We start from the raw sequence: 17,511 nt of genomic DNA on the forward strand, positions 1-17,511 counted from the left end.
GGAGCTTTACTCTGTATCTAACCTGTGCTCTACCTGTCCTGGGAGTGTTTGATGGGACAGTGTAGTGGGAGCTTTACTCTGTATCTAACCCGTGCTCTACCTGTCCTGGGAGTGTTTGATGGGACAGTGTAGTGGGAGTTTACTCTGTATCTAACCCTGTGCTGTACCTGCCCTGGGAGTGTTTGATGGGGACAGTTTAGAGAGAGCTTTACTCTGTATCTAACCTATGCTGTACCTGCCCTGGGAGTGTTTGATGGGACAGTGTAGAGGGAGCTCTACTCTGTATCTAACCCGTGCTGTGCCTGCCCTGGGAATGTTTGATGGGACAGTGTAGAGGGAGCTTTACTCTGCATCTAACCCGTGCTATACCTGCCCTGGGAGTGTTTGATGGGACAGTGTAGAGGGAGCTTTACTCTGTATCTAACATGTGCTGTACTTTCCCTGGGAGTGTTTGATGGGACAGTGTAGAGGGAGCTTTACTCTGTATCTAACCCGTGCTGTACCAGCCCTGGGAGTGTTTGATGGGGACAGTTTAGAGAGAGCTTTACTCTGTATCTAACCTGTGCTGTACCTGCCCTGGGAGTGTTTGATGGGACAGTGTAGAGGGAGCTTTACTCTGTATCTAACCCATGCTCTACCTGTCCTGGGAGTGTTTGATGGGACAGTGTAGTGGGAGCTTTACTCTGTATCTAACACGTGCTGTACCTGCCCTGGGAGTGTTTGATGCAACAGTGTAGAGGGAGCGTTACCCTGTATCTAACCCGTGCTGTCCCTGCCCTGGGAGTGTTTGATGGGACAGTGTTGAGGGAGCTTTACTCTGTATCTAACCCGTGCTGTACCTGCCCTGGGAGTGTTTGATGGGGACAGTGTGGAGGGAGCTTTACGCTGTATCTAACCCGTGCTGTACCTGCCTTGGGAGTGTTTGTTGGGACAGTGTAGAGGGAGCTTTACTCTGTATCTAACCCGTGCTGTACCTGCCCTGGGAGTGTTTGATGGGACAGTGTAGAGCGAGCTTTCCTCTGTATCTAACCCGTGCTGTACCTGCCCTGGGAGTGTTTGATGGGACAGTGTAGAGGTAGCTTTACTCTGCATCTAACCTGTGCTGTACATGCCCTGGGAGTGTTTGATGGGACAGTGTAGAGGTAGCTTTACTCTGTATCTAACCCTGTGCTGTGCCTGCCCTGGGAGTGTTTGATGGGACAGTATAGTGGGAGCTTTATTCTGTATCTAACACGTGCTGTACCTGCCCTGGGAGTGTTTGATGCAACAGTGTAGAGGGAGCGTTACCCTGTATCTAACCCGTGCTGTCCCTGCCCTGGGAGTGTTTGATGGGACAGTGTAGAGGGAGCTTTACTCTGTATCTAACCTGTGCTGTACCTGCCCTGGGAGTGTTTGATGGGGACAGTGCAGAGGTAGCTTTACTCTGTATCTAACCCGTGCTATATCTGCCCTGGGAGTGTTTGATGGGACAGTGTAGAGGGAGCTTTACTCTGTATCTAACCCGTGCTGTACCTGCCCTGGGAGTGTTTGATGGGACAGTGTAGAGGAAGCTTTACTCTGTATCTAACCCGTGCTATACTTGCCCTTGGAGTGATTGATGGGACAGTGTAGAGGGAGCTTTACTCTGTATCTAACCTGTGCTGTACTTTCCCTGGGAGTGTTTGATGGGACAGTGTAGAGGGAGCTTTACTCTGTATCTAACCCGTGCTGTACCTGCCCTGGGAGTGTTTGATGGGACAGTGTAGAGGGAGCTTTACTCTGTATCTAACCCGTGCTGTACCTGCCCTGGGAGTGTTTGATGGGACAGTGTAGAGGGAGCTTTACTCTGTATCTAACCCGTGCTGTACATGCCCTGGGAGTGTTTGATGGGACAGTGTAGAGGGAGCGTAACTCTGTATCTAATCTGTGCTGTACCTGCCCTGGGAGTGTTTGATGGGACAGTGTAGAGGGAGCTCTACTCTGTATCTAACCCGTGCTGTACCTGCCCTGGGAATGTTTGATGGGACAGTGTAGAGGGAGCTTTACTCTGTATCTCACCCGTGCTATACCTGCCCTGGGAGTGTTTGATGAGACAGTGTAGTGGGAGCTTTACTCTGTATCTAACACGTGCTGTACCTGCCCTGGGATTGTTTGATGCAACAGTGTAGAGGGAGCGTTACCCTGTTTCTAACCCCGTGCTGTACCTGCCCTGGGAGTGTTTGATGGGACAGTGTAGAGCGAGCTTTCCTCTGTATCTAACCCGTGCTGTACCTGCCCTGGGAGTGTTTGATGGGACAGTGTAGAGGGAGCTTTACTCTGTATCTAACCTGTGCTGTACTTTCCCTGGGAGTGTTTGATGGGACAGTGTAGAGGGAGCTTTACTCTGTATCTAACCTGTGCTGTACTTTCCCTGGGAGTGTTTGATGGGACAGTGTCGAGGGAGCTTTACTCTGTATCTAACCTGTGCTGTACTTTCCCTGGGAGTGTTTGATGGGACAGTCTAGAGGGAGCTTTACTCTGTATCTAACCCGTGCTGTACCAGCCCTGGGAGTGTTTGATGGGGACAGTCTAGAGGGAGCTTTACTCTGTTTCTAACCTGTGCTGTTCCTGCCCTGGGAGTATTTGATGGGACAGTGTAGAGGGAGCTTTACTCTGTATCTAACACGTGCTGTACCTGCCCTGGGAGTGTTTGATGCAACAGTGTAGAGGGAGCGTTACATTGTATCTAACCGGTGCTGTCCCTGCCCTGGGAGTGTTTGATGGGACAGTGTAGAGGGAGGTTTACTCTGTATCTAACCCGTGGTGTACCTGCCCTGGGAGTGTTTGATGGGGACAGTGTAGAGGGAGCTTTACGCTGTATCTAACCCGTGCTGTACCTGCCTTGGGAGTGTTTGTTGGGACAGTGTAGAGGGAGGTTTACTCTGTATCTAACCTATGCTGTACCTGCCCTGGGAGTGTTTGATGGGACAGTGTAGAGCGAGCTTTACTCTGTATCTAACCCGTGCTGTACCTGCCCTGGGAGTGTGTGATGGGACAGTGTAGAGGGAGCTTTACTCTGTATCTAACCCTGTGCTGTACCTGCCCTGGGAGTGTTTGATGGGACAGTGTACAGGGAGCTTTACTCTGTATCTAACCCGTGCTGTACCTGCCCTGGGAGTGTTTGATGGGACAATGTAGAGGGAGCTTTACTCTGTATCTAACCCGTGCTGTACCTGCCCTGGGAGTGTTTGATGGGGACAGTGTAGAGGGAGCTTTACTCTGTATCTAACCCGTGCTGTACCTGCCTTGGGAGGGTTTGTTGGGACAGTGTAGAGGGAGCTTTACTCTGTATCTAACCTATACTGTACCTGCCCTGGTAGTGTTTGATGGGACAGTGTCGAGGTAGCTTTACTCTGTATCTAACCCTGTGCTGTACCTGCCTTGGGAGGGTTTGTTGGGACAGTGTCGAGGGAGCTTTACTCTGTCTCTAACCTGTGCTGTACCTGCCCTGGGAGTGTTTGATGGGACAGTGTCGAGGTAGCTTTACTCTGTATCTAACCCTGTGCTGTACCTGCCCTGGGAGTGTTTGTTGGGACAGTGTAGAGGTAGCTTTACTCTGTATCTAACCTGTGCTGTACCTGCCCTGGGAGTGTTTGATGGGACAGTGTAGACGTAGCTTTACTCTGTATGTAACCCTGTGCTGTACCTGCCCTGGGAGTGTTTGATGGGACAGTGCAGTGGGAGCTTTACTCTGTATCTAACACGTGCTGTACCTGCCCTGGGAGTGTTTGATGAAACAGTGCAGAGGGAGCGTTACCCTGTATCTAACCCGTGCTGTCCCTGCCCTGGGAGTGTTTGATGGGACAGCGTAGAGGGAGCTTTACTCTGTATCTAACCCGTGCTGTACCTGCCCTGGGAGTGTTTGATGGGGACAGTGTCGAGGTAGCTTTACTCTGTATCTAACCCGTGATGTACCTGCCGTGGGAGTGTTTGATGGGCAGTGTAGAGGGAGCTCTACTCTGTATCTAACCCGTGCTGTACCTGCCCTGGGAATGTTTGATGGGACAGTGTAGAGGGAGCTTTACTCTGTATCTAACCCGTGCTATACCTGCCCTGGGAGTGTTTGATGGGACAGTGTAGAGGGAGCTTTACTCTGTATCTAACCCGTGCTGTACCTGCCCTGGGAGTGTTTGATGGGACAGTGCAGAGGGAGCTCTGCTCTGTATCTAACCCGTGCTGTACCTGCCCTGGGAATGTTTGATGGGACAGTGTAGAGGGAGCTTTACTCTGTATCTAACCCGTGCTATACCTGCCCTGGGAGTGTTTGATGGGACAGTGTAGAGGAAGCTTTCCACTGTATCTAACCTGTGCTGTACTTTCCCTGGGAGTGTTTGATGGGACAGTGTAGAGGGAGCTTTAATCTATATCTCACCTGTGCTGTACCTGCCCTGGGAGTGTTTGATGGGACAGTGTAGAGGGAGCTTTACTCTGCATCTAACCTGTGCTGCACTTTCCCTGGGAGTGTTTGATGGGACAGTGTAGAGGGAGCTTTACTCTGTATCTAACCTGTGCTCTACCTGTCCTGGGAGTGTTTGATGGGACAGTGTAGTGGGAGCTTTACTCTGTATCTAACCCGTGCTCTACCTGTCCTGGGAGTGTTTGATGGGACAGTGTAGTGGGAGTTTACTCTGTATCTAACCCTGTGCTGTACCTGCCCTGGGAGTGTTTGATGGGGACAGTTTAGAGAGAGCTTTACTCTGTATCTAACCTATGCTGTACCTGCCCTGGGAGTGTTTGATGGGACAGTGTAGAGGGAGCTCTACTCTGTATCTAACCCGTGCTGTGCCTGCCCTGGGAATGTTTGATGGGACAGTGTAGAGGGAGCTTTACTCTGCATCTAACCCGTGCTATACCTGCCCTGGGAGTGTTTGATGGGACAGTGTAGAGGGAGCTTTACTCTGTATCTAACATGTGCTGTACTTTCCCTGGGAGTGTTTGATGGGACAGTGTAGAGGGAGCTTTACTCTGTATCTAACCCGTGCTGTACCAGCCCTGGGAGTGTTTGATGGGGACAGTTTAGAGAGAGCTTTACTCTGTATCTAACCTGTGCTGTACCTGCCCTGGGAGTGTTTGATGGGACAGTGTAGAGGGAGCTTTACTCTGTATCTAACCCATGCTCTACCTGTCCTGGGAGTGTTTGATGGGACAGTGTAGTGGGAGCTTTACTCTGTATCTAACACGTGCTGTACCTGCCCTGGGAGTGTTTGATGCAACAGTGTAGAGGGAGCGTTACCCTGTATCTAACCCGTGCTGTCCCTGCCCTGGGAGTGTTTGATGGGACAGTGTTGAGGGAGCTTTACTCTGTATCTAACCCGTGCTGTACCTGCCCTGGGAGTGTTTGATGGGGACAGTGTGGAGGGAGCTTTACGCTGTATCTAACCCGTGCTGTACCTGCCTTGGGAGTGTTTGTTGGGACAGTGTAGAGGGAGCTTTACTCTGTATCTAACCCGTGCTGTACCTGCCCTGGGAGTGTTTGATGGGACAGTGTAGAGCGAGCTTTCCTCTGTATCTAACCCGTGCTGTACCTGCCCTGGGAGTGTTTGATGGGACAGTGTAGAGGTAGCTTTACTCTGCATCTAACCTGTGCTGTACATGCCCTGGGAGTGTTTGATGGGACAGTGTAGAGGTAGCTTTACTCTGTATCTAACCCTGTGCTGTGCCTGCCCTGGGAGTGTTTGATGGGACAGTATAGTGGGAGCTTTATTCTGTATCTAACACGTGCTGTACCTGCCCTGGGAGTGTTTGATGCAACAGTGTAGAGGGAGCGTTACCCTGTATCTAACCCGTGCTGTCCCTGCCCTGGGAGTGTTTGATGGGACAGTGTAGAGGGAGCTTTACTCTGTATCTAACCTGTGCTGTACCTGCCCTGGGAGTGTTTGATGGGGACAGTGCAGAGGTAGCTTTACTCTGTATCTAACCCGTGCTATATCTGCCCTGGGAGTGTTTGATGGGACAGTGTAGAGGGAGCTTTACTCTGTATCTAACCCGTGCTGTACCTGCCCTGGGAGTGTTTGATGGGACAGTGTAGAGGAAGCTTTACTCTGTATCTAACCCGTGCTATACTTGCCCTTGGAGTGATTGATGGGACAGTGTAGAGGGAGCTTTACTCTGTATCTAACCTGTGCTGTACTTTCCCTGGGAGTGTTTGATGGGACAGTGTAGAGGGAGCTTTACTCTGTATCTAACCCGTGCTGTACCTGCCCTGGGAGTGTTTGATGGGACAGTGTAGAGGGAGCTTTACTCTGTATCTAACCCGTGCTGTACCTGCCCTGGGAGTGTTTGATGGGACAGTGTAGAGGGAGCTTTACTCTGTATCTAACCCGTGCTGTACATGCCCTGGGAGTGTTTGATGGGACAGTGTAGAGGGAGCGTAACTCTGTATCTAATCTGTGCTGTACCTGCCCTGGGAGTGTTTGATGGGACAGTGTAGAGGGAGCTCTACTCTGTATCTAACCCGTGCTGTACCTGCCCTGGGAATGTTTGATGGGACAGTGTAGAGGGAGCTTTACTCTGTATCTCACCCGTGCTATACCTGCCCTGGGAGTGTTTGATGAGACAGTGTCGTGGGAGCTTTACTCTGTATCTAACACGTGCTGTACCTGCCCTGGGATTGTTTGATGCAACAGTGTAGAGGGAGCGTTACCCTGTTTCTAACCCCGTGCTGTACCTGCCCTGGGAGTGTTTGATGGGACAGTGTAGAGCGAGCTTTCCTCTGTATCTAACCCGTGCTGTACCTGCCCTGGGAGTGTTTGATGGGACAGTGTAGAGGGAGCTTTACTCTGTATCTAACCTGTGCTGTACTTTCCCTGGGAGTGTTTGATGGGACAGTGTAGAGGCAGCTTTACTCTGTATCTAACCCTGTGCTGTACCTGCCCTGGGGGTGTTTGATGGGACAGTGTAGAGGTAGCTTTACTCTGTATCTGACCTGTGCTGTACCTGCCCTGGGAGTGTTTGATGGGACAGTGTAGAGGGAGGATTTTTACAAAATAATTCGTTTCAGAATATTACAGGGAGAGATTGCCAGATTTATTAAGAATATATCTATTATGGACAATAATTAAACATACACCTCACAACAGCATTTATGTCTTTTTATCCTGGAGATTCCACACATTCACAGCAAAGTGCTCAGCTGATCAGAGCTCATCGAATTCAGACGTCTCCATTCTCACAACGACTGTTTTATGTCAATTTTTCCCAATGTCGTTCTGTTTTAGTATTAGCTATTATTCGTTCCATGCTTTACACATCCTGATAGATTTGTCAGTCAAATCTTGTTCTCAAAATTAAAGCACATGGATTTAAATGGACAGTGAGGGTACAGCACTGGCTCAGGGACGGAAGTGGAGAGTAGTTGTGAACGGTTGTTTTTCAGACTGAGGGGAAGTGTGCAGTGGTGTCCCCCAGGGGTCTGTCTTGGGGCCACTGCTCTTTTTGATATATATTGATGACCTGGATTTGGGTATACAGGGCATAATTTCAGAGTTTGCAGATGACACGAAACTCAGAAATGTACATTTGCAACCCTCTAGTCCTCTGGCACCACTCCCATATCCAAGAAGGATTGAAAGATTGTGGTCAGAGCTTCTGCTATCTCCACCCTCGCTTCCCTCAGTAACCTAGCACCAGGTGACTTGTTAACTTTGAGTGATGCCTACCTATTTAGAACCCGCTTTCAATCTATTTTTATCCTATCCAATATTTCTGCTCCCCCTCCTCTATTCCGACATTATCTTCATCCTCTTTTTTTGTGAACAGATGCAAAGTCCTCATTCAGTCCCTCAGTCATGCCATCTGTCTCCACAGGAAGATTTCTTTCTTGTCCCTAATCGGCCCCACTGGTCCTTTAACTGTCCTTTTACATTTTATATGTTTATAAAAGGTTTTTGGGTTCCCTTTTCTGTTACCCGCTAATCTTTTCTCAAACTCGCTCTTTGCCCTTCTTGTATCTTTTTACAATTCCTCCTGCACTTTCTGTATTCTGCCTGGTTTTGATTGTATTCTGTACGTGACATGCGTCATAAACCTCCTTTTTCTGATTTATTCTAACCTCTATTTCCTTTGTCATCCAGGGAGCTCCAGCTTTGGATGCTTCATCTTTCCTCCTTACGGGAATATGCTTGGTTTGTACCCGAACTGTCTCCGCCTTGAAGGCCTGCCATTGCTCATTTACTGATTCCCTGGCCAATCTTTGTTTCCAGTCCACCTGTGCTAGATCCCTTCTCAAATCACTGAAATTGTCTCTCTTCCAGTTGGATATTTTCACTTTTGATTTTTCTTTGTCCCTTTTCATAGCTACTTTAAACCTAATTATATTAAGATCACTATTACCCAGATGCTCTCCCACTGCAACACACTCCACTTGCCCTTCATTCATTCCCCGGAACTAGATCCAGCACTGCCTCCTTCCTCCTTGGGCTGGAAACAGATGGATTAAAAAAGTTCTCCTGAACACATTTTAGGAATTCTTCCCCTCCTTGCCCTTTACTCTGTTTGTCCTCAGTCTATATTCGGGTATTTGAAGTCCCCGACTATTACTGCTCTATTACTTTTACATTTCACTGAAATTTGCCTTCAGATTTGCTCCTCTATCTCCTTCTCACTATTTGGGGGTTTATAGTAAACACCCAGCAATGTAACAGCTCCTTTTCCATTCCTTAACTGGAACCAAATAGATTCAGTCTTTGAACCCTCTAGTATACCATCCCTCTGTAGAACTCTAATATTATCCTTGATCAATACTGCCCCCCTCCTGTCTTTTTTCCTTCCCTATCCCTCCTGAATACATTGTAGCTGGAATGTTTAGTTTCTATTGCTGCCCATGTTTAAGCCAGGTCCCCGTTACAGCTGCCCTGGGAGTATTTGACAGCGGCACTGGTATCTGTAATGACACATGGGTGATGTGACCTGAGGCAGGACATTCAGTTCATTGAGCCCAGCGCAGGGATTCCACACATTTCCGGCTCATTGGGCTCAGTACCGAATCACTCACTCAATTTACCAGAACGTAGGGTCAGTGGGCGGGACTCCGGGTCAGTGGGCGGGACTCCGGGTCAGTGGGCGGGACTCCCTCCCAAACTCACTCACTCACACACTTGCTTCCCTCACTCATTGCCTCCCCTGCCACACACCCTCCCTCATTCACTCTTTCTCTCCCTCATACGAGGGACAAGCTGTTGCGATCTCCGAGGAGATCTGTTTCTGCAGTGAGGCTGCATTATTGGCACAGTCAGACTCCCACTGAGGGTAAACTCTCCCCTTGCAGTTTTAAGATTTTGGCTGTAAGTTTAATTTTTAAATAGCGCATTTCTAAATACAGGTGACAAATCTCCCCAGCATTTATTCCACTTTTAAAATGTTTCTCTTAACATTTAAGATGAGTCTGTTTGGTTCGGGGGTGAATTGTCTCGGCTGCCCGCCTTTTATCGGTTGCTAGCACATTGAGCAGGGAGAGTTTCATGTAGGGTGTCAGCTCGCCCAGGTCGGCCTTGACATCCTCTGGGATCACAATGTATTTCAGCGGGCTCTGTGACAGTGTGTTAGCTGGAGTGCCTGGTTCCAGCTCTGGGCAGCAGTGCTGTGAGGGCAGGTGTGAGCCAAGGGTGGAGGGGGGCTGCCAGCTCTCCAGCTCTTCCTCAGCACTCAATGGGAAGCTCCAGGACTGAAGGCTTTCAGGGAACATCGGGAAGGGATCCATGGTGAGGTCAGTGCCAGCGCCCAGGGTGAAAGCGTGCGGAGCTTTACCCCATTGCCAGTCTGACATCGCCTCGCTGCTTGATGTGAATGTCAGTTTATCCGAAGGCAAGTAAAGGGCAGACTCGGCGTCGCTGGACCCCCGGTGTGGCTGCATTGGCTCCAAGCTGTGCGGGGCTCCGGGCTCCCCGCCGCTCTGCGCTGCCCTGGCTCCGGGCGCAGACACACAGCCGCTGAAAGGCCGGTAGGTGTTGGGCTCGCACGGTGCATTCCCCTGACTGCCAGCACCTGGGCTCAGCGAATAGGTGCTGAGTGTTAGGGGCGAGTGTCCATCGGCATCGGGCGTGAATGGCTGGTACCCTTCCTCTTCCCTGGCCCATCGGGCCTTGGCCACACTGTTGAATAAGGAGTATCCCGGCCCGCCCAAGGGACTCGGAGACAAATCGTCAAAGGGCAGCGGGAAAGGGGACAAGGAATCCGCCAGCACCGGGAAACCGAAGCCTGGGAACTGAGGGAAGGCGAATTTCCCGTTGGACCCGGAGACCTCCAGCAAGTGTTGAGGGGGCGGGAAGCTGAAGCTCACTGAACCAGACTGGCCACCGGCACTTTCAGTCCTCTCCTTCTCCCTGAAACACATGGAACAGATAAGCGAAAAGTTACTAATTTATTTGGACTTTGAACTGTTCAGATTCATTTCCTAGGTTACAAAATAAGCAGCTCCCCCTTACCCGGCAGCTATGGGGACGACTGCCCAGCACAGTGCCGCCTCAGGCCAGGTAGGTGTCGATCCGATGACCCAGGGCCTCACTGAACCAGATCCCCTGCCAGCTTCTCCCAGTGAGACGGAGTTCTGTTGGAGTTAGTGTCAAACCTGCCGAGTGTTTTGTGCTTTAGTATCTTTTTTTTAATTCATTCCCGAGATCTGGGCGTCGCTGGCAAGGCTGGTGTTTATTGCCCATCCCTAGTTGCCCTTGAGAAGGTGGTGGTGAGCCGCCTTCCTGAACCGCTGCAGTCCGTGTGGTGAAGGTGCTCCCACAGTGCTGTTCGGGAGGGTGTTCCAGGACTTTGACCGAGTGGCGATGAAGGATCGACGATATACTTCTAAGTCAGGATGGTGTGAGACTTATAGAAACATTGAAGATAGGAGCAGGAGTAGGCCATTCGGCCCTTCGAGCCTGCTCCACCATTCAACGAGATCATGGCTGATCATCCAAATTCAGTACCCTGTCCCTGCCTTCTCCCCATATCCCTTGATCCCTTTAGCCTCAAGAAATATATCTAACTCCTTCTTGAAGATATTTAATGAATTGGCCTCCACCGCCCTCTGTGGTAGAGAATTCCACAGGTTCACCACTCTCTGGGTGAAGAAATTCCTCCTCATCTCAGTCCTAAATGGCTTACCCCTTATCCCAGAGATATCAGGGAACATAGGGTCTGATGAAAGGGAGGAACTGAAAGAAATCAGTATTTGTAGGGAAATGGTGTTAAGGAAATTGATGGGATTGAAGGCCGATAAATCCCCAGGGCCTGATAATCTACATCCTAGGGTACTTAAGGAAGTGGTCCTAGAAATAGTAGATGCATTGCTGATAATCTTCCAACATTCGATGGAATCTGGAACAGTACCCATGGATTGGAGGGTAGCTAATGTTACCCCACTATTCCAAAAAGGTGGTAGAGAGAAAACGGGGAATTACAGACCGGTAAGCCTGACATCGGAATTGGGGAAAATGCTAGAGTCCATTATAAAAGATGTAATAGCAGAGCACTTGGAAAACAGTGACAGGATCGGACAAAGTCAACATGGATTTACAAAGAGTAAATCGTGCTTGACTAATCTACTGGAATTTTTTGAAGATGTAACTGGTAAAATAGATAAGGGAGAACCAGTAGATGTGGTGTATTTGGACTTTCAGAAGGCTTTCGATAAAGTCCCGCATAAGAGATTAGCGTGTAAAGTTAAGGCACATGGGATTGGGGGCAAGGTACTGACTTGGATAGAGAACTGGTTGGCAGACAGAAAGCAAAGAGTTGGAATAAACGGGTCTTTTTCCGAGTGGCAGGCAGTGACTAGTGGGGTACCGCAGGGATCGGTCCTAGGACCCCAAATATTCACAATATATATTAATGATCTAGACAAGGGAACTAGATGTAATATCTCCAAATCTGCAGACGACACAAAGCTGGGTGGGCGTGTGTGCTGTGAGGAGGATGCCGAGAAACTCCAGGATGATTTGGACAGGTTGGGTGATTGGGCAGAAGCATGGCAGATGCAGTATAATGTGGATAAATGAGGTTATCCACTTTGGTAGCAAAAACAGGAAGGCAGATTATCTGAATGGCAATAGATTGGGAGAAGGGGAAGTGCAACGAGACCTGGGTGTCCTTGTGCACCAGTCGCTGAAGGTAAGCATGCAGGTGCAGCAGGCGGTTAAGAAGGCAAATGGTATGTTGGCCTTTGTAGCGAGAGGGTTTGAGTACAGGAACAAGGATGTCTTGCTGCAGTTGTACAGGGCCTTGGTGAGACCACATCTGGAGTAGTGTGAGCAGTTTTGGTCGCCTTATCTGAGGAAAGATGTTCTTGCCATGGAAGGAGTTCAGCGAAGATTCACCAGGCTGATACCTGGGATGGCAGGAATGACATATGAGGAGAGATTGGGTCGATTGGGCTTGTACTCGCTGGAGTTTAGAAGAATGAGAGGGGATCTCATTGAAACTTATAAAATTCTAACAGGACTGGACAGACTAGATGCAGGAAGGATGTTCCCGATGGCCGGGGAGTCCAGAACCAGGGGTCACAGTCTAAGGATAAGGGATAAGCCATTTAGGACTGAGATGAGGAGGAATTTCTTCACCCAGAGAGTGGTGAACCTGTGGAATTCTCTACCACAGAAGGCAGTAGAGGCCAAGTCATTAAATATATTCAAGAAGGAGTTGGATATATTTCTCAAGGCTAAAGGGATCAAGGGGTATGGGGAGAAAGCAGGGACAGGGTACTGGATTTGGATGATCAGCCATGATCGCATTGAATGGCGGAGCAGGCTCGAGGGGCCGAATGGCCTACTCCTGCTCCTATCTTCTATGTTTCTATGACCCCTGGTTCTGGACTCCCCTGCCATCGGGAACATCCTTCCTGCATCTAGTCTGTCTAGCCCTGTTAGAATTTTATAAGTTTCAATGAGATCCCCTCTCATTCTTCTGAACTCCAGCGAATATAAGCCCAATCGACCCAATCTCTCCTCATACGTCATTCCTGCCATCCCAGGTATCAGACTGGTGAATCTTTGCTGCACATCCTCCATGGCAAGAACATCCTTCCTCAGATAAGGCAACCAAAACTGCACACAATACTCAAGGTGTGGTCTCACCAAGGCCCTGTACAACTGCAGCAAGAGGGGAACTTGGAGGTGGCGGTGTTCCCATGCGCCTGCTGCCCTTGTCCTTCTAGGTGGTAGAGGTCGCAGGTTTGGAAGGTGCTGCCGAAGAAGCCTTGTAGATGGTACACACTGCAGCCACGGTGCGCCAGTGGTGGAGGGAGTGAATGTTTAAGGTGGTGGATGGGGTGCCAATCAAGTGGGCTGCTTTGTCCTGGATTGCGTCGATCTTCTTGAGTGTTGTTGGAGCTGCACTCATCCAGGCAAGTGGAGAGTATTCCATCACACTCCTGACTTGTGCTTTGTAGATGGTGGAAAGGCTTTGGGGAGTCAGGTGGTGAGACACTCGCCGCAGAATACCCAGCCTCTGACCTGCTCTTGTTGCCACAGTATTTATGTGGCTGATCCAGTTACATTTCTGGTTAATGGTGACCCCCAGGATGTTGATAGTGGGGGATTTGGCGATGGTAATGCCATTGAATGTCAACTAACATGATAGGTTTCACTTGGGAAGCTTCACAGTGGAGACAGGAAGGAGACCTTCACCGTGGGCTGGGTTCAAAACTCAGGCCCCGGAGGTGAAAGGACACGATGCTGACCCAGACCTCCTCCGACCTGCCATTACAGTTTGAAGATCCAAGCTATTTATGAAATGTTCTCATTTCTTGACAAACACACAAATTAATATCTACAGCACCTCCCAAACCCGCGACCTCAACCAGCTAGAAGGACAAGGGCAGCAAGCGCATGGGAACACCACCACCTCCAAGTTCCCCTCCAAGTCACACATCATCGTGACTTGGAAGTATATCATCGATCCTTCATCGTCACTGGGTCAAAATCCTGGAACTCCCTCCCTAACAGCACTGTGGGAGCACCTTCACCACACGGACTGCAGCGGTTCAAGAAGGCGGCTCACCTCGAAGGCAACTAGGGATGGGCAATAAATGCCGGCCTTGCCAGCGACGCCCACATCCCAGGAATGAATTTTAAAGAGCAGCGCAGTGAGATGGGAATCTCTTCCTTCAGCTCTGCTCCTCCCCCACAGCCCCAAACAAACAAAGCTTTATCAGAAAGCATTTCCCTGCAGACAATAACAGCAGAAAATGCCGGAGATACTCAGCGGGTCAGGCAGCATCCGTGGAGAGAGAAACAGAGTTAACGTTTCAGGTCGATGACCTTTCGTCAGAACTGGAAAAAAAGCAGGAAATGGAACAGATTTTTAAAGTTATGCGGCTGGGAAATGGGGGAGGGGATGAAAGAACAAAAGGAAGGTCTGTGATAGGATAGAAGGCAGGAGCGGTTGAGAGACATTGAGAGACATTCAAGGCAAGAGGAGATGATAATGGGGCAGGTTAAGGAACAAAGGATGGCTCGAGAGCCGTCAAACGCTGATTTTTCATCTGTCAAAAGCTCTTGACAGATGAAATGTCAATCACTGACGTCACCTGTAACCAGGTGCCCCTTAATTGGCCTGCTGAGCCCGCTGGGCGGGGCTTAACAAGGTCAATCAAGGGAAAATTACGTGGGTTGGCCACAAGTCGATGGAGGCGGGACTACAACCCAAAAAGTGGGAGACCCGCCTCCAAAAGCTCCCCATTGACAAAATCGAGCCCATGGTCTCTCTGACTATTGAGCAACTGTTGTGCCAAATGTGTGACTTCTGTTTGCGTTCGGAGCTATAAGTAACCACACTGAGGGCAGGCTGTGAGCGAGGCCACACCCGCAGGCAGGGCTGAGTGAGGACAGCTCTACCCAAACACTGCACAGACCGAGCTTCAACAAAAGTGGAACCGACACCTCGGATTCTAGTTTCTATTTTATTGAGAAACCTCTAGGTGAAGGACCAAGGGCGAGAAAGAAAGACTTGCATTTTATAGCACCTTTCGCACCACAGGATGTCCAAAAGCGCTTTACTGCCAGTGAAGTACTTTTAACAGTCACTGTTGTAATGTGGGAAATGCAGCAAGCAATTTACGCACAGCAAGCTCCCACAAACAGCAACACGATAATAACCAGATCATCTGTTTTAGTGATGTTGGTTGAGGGATTAATATTGGCCCCAGGACACCGGGGAGAACTCCCCTGCTCTTCTTCGAAATAGTGCCCTGGGGTCTTTTACATCCACCTGAGAGCAGAGGGGGCCTCGGTTTAACTTCTCATCCGAAAGACGGCACCTCCGACAGTGCAGCACTCCCTCAGTACTGCCCCTCCGACAGTGCAGCTCTCCCTCAGTACTGCCCCTCCGACAGTGCAGCTCTCCCTCAGTACTGCCCCTCCGACAGTGCGGCGCTCCCTCAGTACTGCCCCTCCGACAGTGCAGCACTCCCTCAGTACTGCCCCTCCGACAGTGCAGCTCTCCCTCAGTACTGCCCCTCCGACAGTGCGGCGCTCCCTCAGTACTGCCCCTCCGACAGTGCAGCACTCCCTCAGTACTGCCCCTCCGACAGTGCAGCTCTCCCTCAGTACTGCCCCTCCGACAGTGCGGCGCTCCCTCAGTACTGTAGTGGAGTGTCGGCCTAGAGTTTTGTGTTCAAGTGGGACCTGAATCCACAACCTTCAGACTCCGAGGCGAGAGTGCTGCCCACTAAGCCACTGCTGACACTTGAAGGAATGACCAAGGGAGGAGAAGAGGTTCATGGTTCTGGGACCCTGAGAAAGTTTGAGTTAGAGAGGAGATGGTGCGATGAATCTGGATTTCACCTTAGTGAGGATGCAGAGAGGGAGAGTGTGCAGGACAGGGGAACCTGGACCTTAGAAGGAGCATGAAAGGAAAGGTCAGAGGAGCAACGACAATAGAACGATCGATAAAATAGGAGGACAGAGCAAGTGTGAGAATAGCGAGTAAAGGCGAGAGAGAGTTTATTTTTTCCTGTACCTTGGCCAGTTTAATCTAGGATTATTCTGCTCAAGGTTACTTTGGTGATTTAAGTGCAAATGAGATAGGCCTAGAAATTCGGTGGGCTGCACCACCAGTTAGCGCCTAAAGAGGGCACTCAATGGCTTTAGCGCCACTGGCCACGCCTCCCGCGATATTTAGCTGGGGCGCTAGTGGCGGCGTTAGCCTGTTGCGCTGCACCGCCTCCGATGACGTCATCGGTGTGCGCAGCGCCCCGCTACCGCCCCAATCTCAATATTTGGTCGCGCCCACCTCTGTAGCGCCGTTCGCAAACGGCGCCCGGTTCACGGGGCCTTCCTGTGGCGGTAGTGGCGCAAATTAAGGTGGAGGTGCGGGGCGGCCGTTTTTTTTCAGCGGCCGCCTGCCAGCACCTCCGTCCCCAGCCTCCTGCTCCCCCCCCCCGCGGCAGTGCCGGCTGTTTTCCGAGAGCCCGGCACTTCTCCTCGGTGCCGGGCTCTTTTGCCGGCACTCGCGATCTCCGATCGCGCTGGTGCAGGCCCCTCCCCCTTAAGAATGGGAGGAAGGCCTGCAGTACCGCAGTGCGTGGCGCTGCGGCACGTTGCGCTGCGATATTCAGTTTCAGCGCCCTAAGAGGGACGCGGAGCGCCTTGAGCCGAGCCGAGCCTCGCCCCGTGTCCCTCGTGGGGCGCTCAAGCTGAATTTCCGGCGGTCGCTACTGCTCCAAACGCTGCGCTAAATCCGGCGCCCAGGCGAGTTGGCGCCCGTTTGTGACTCCGCCCAATTTCTCCCCCCTGGAGTTTTATAAACAGGTTCTATTGGTGTAATTTGAATGGACCGCCAGCTTACCGGGGCGGGGATTCGGTTCATGGTTTAAGGAGCTAAACCTACTCACCATGGCGGTTCCGCAGTGCATTCAACCTTCTCCACTTTGCAGTCATCAAACTTCTTTTCACTAAAAACGCAGACGTGGTTCTGGTACAGAAAAAAACAAACATTCTCTTTAGATTTAAAGTCTGGGTTAATGGGGCAAAACACAAATCACAACATTATTAAACTTATCCCCGATGATCTTACAACAAACAACTCTATTCTCACAATTTTATCGATAGTACTGTGGCCAAGAGTCCCTGGAATGCTTCACTCATTGTTCCTAAACTCTAAGTACACCATCCTAGTCACTCAGCTCCTTCCCATTGTCTTACTATTGAATTCAAAGCAATGTTAGAGATGGAAAATCTGAGAGTGGGGCGGGCTGTGTGTGGGTGATGGAGGAGCTGGTATCCAAGAGTGGGACAGGCTGTGTGTGGGTGATGGAGGAGCTGGTATCTGAGAGTGGGACAGGCTGCGTGTGGGTGATGGAGGAGCTGGTATCTGAGAGTGGGACAGGCTGTGTGTGGGTGATGGAGGAGCTGGTATCTGAGAGTGGGACTGGCTGTGTGTGGGCGATGGAGGAGCTGGTATCTGAGAGTGGGACAGGCTGTGTGTGGGTGATGGAGGAGCTGGTATCTGAGAGTGGGACTGGCTGTGTGTGGGAGATGCAGGAGCTGGTATCTGAGAGTGGGACAG

The 17,511-nt window shown here is 50.5% G+C and overlaps 1 protein-coding gene across 4 annotated transcripts in view; it reads right to left on the minus strand.

Annotated features, from left to right (window-relative positions):
- Positions 1-7,022: 7,022 nt before the first annotated feature.
- LOC147110264 (uncharacterized) overlaps positions 7,023-17,511 on the minus strand; it is a 48,160-nt gene continuing 37,671 nt past the window's right edge. For all 4 annotated transcript variants that reach the window (XM_086000055.1, XM_086000052.1, XM_086000054.1 and 1 more), the window contains 2 exons: positions 16,838-16,917; positions 7,023-10,337 (listed from right to left, as the gene is read on the minus strand). In XM_086000055.1, the coding sequence (XP_085856181.1) occupies positions 9,383-10,337; positions 16,838-16,917 (1,035 nt within the window). In that variant the 3' untranslated portion in view covers positions 7,023-9,382. The remainder of the gene's footprint in view (positions 10,338-16,837; positions 16,918-17,511) is intronic.

Source organism: Somniosus microcephalus, chromosome 11, assembly GCF_052327205.1.
Source record: "Somniosus microcephalus isolate GS21.2 chromosome 11, FLI_Smic_1.0, whole genome shotgun sequence".
Classification (NCBI taxonomy): Eukaryota; Metazoa; Chordata; class Chondrichthyes; order Squaliformes; family Somniosidae; genus Somniosus; species Somniosus microcephalus.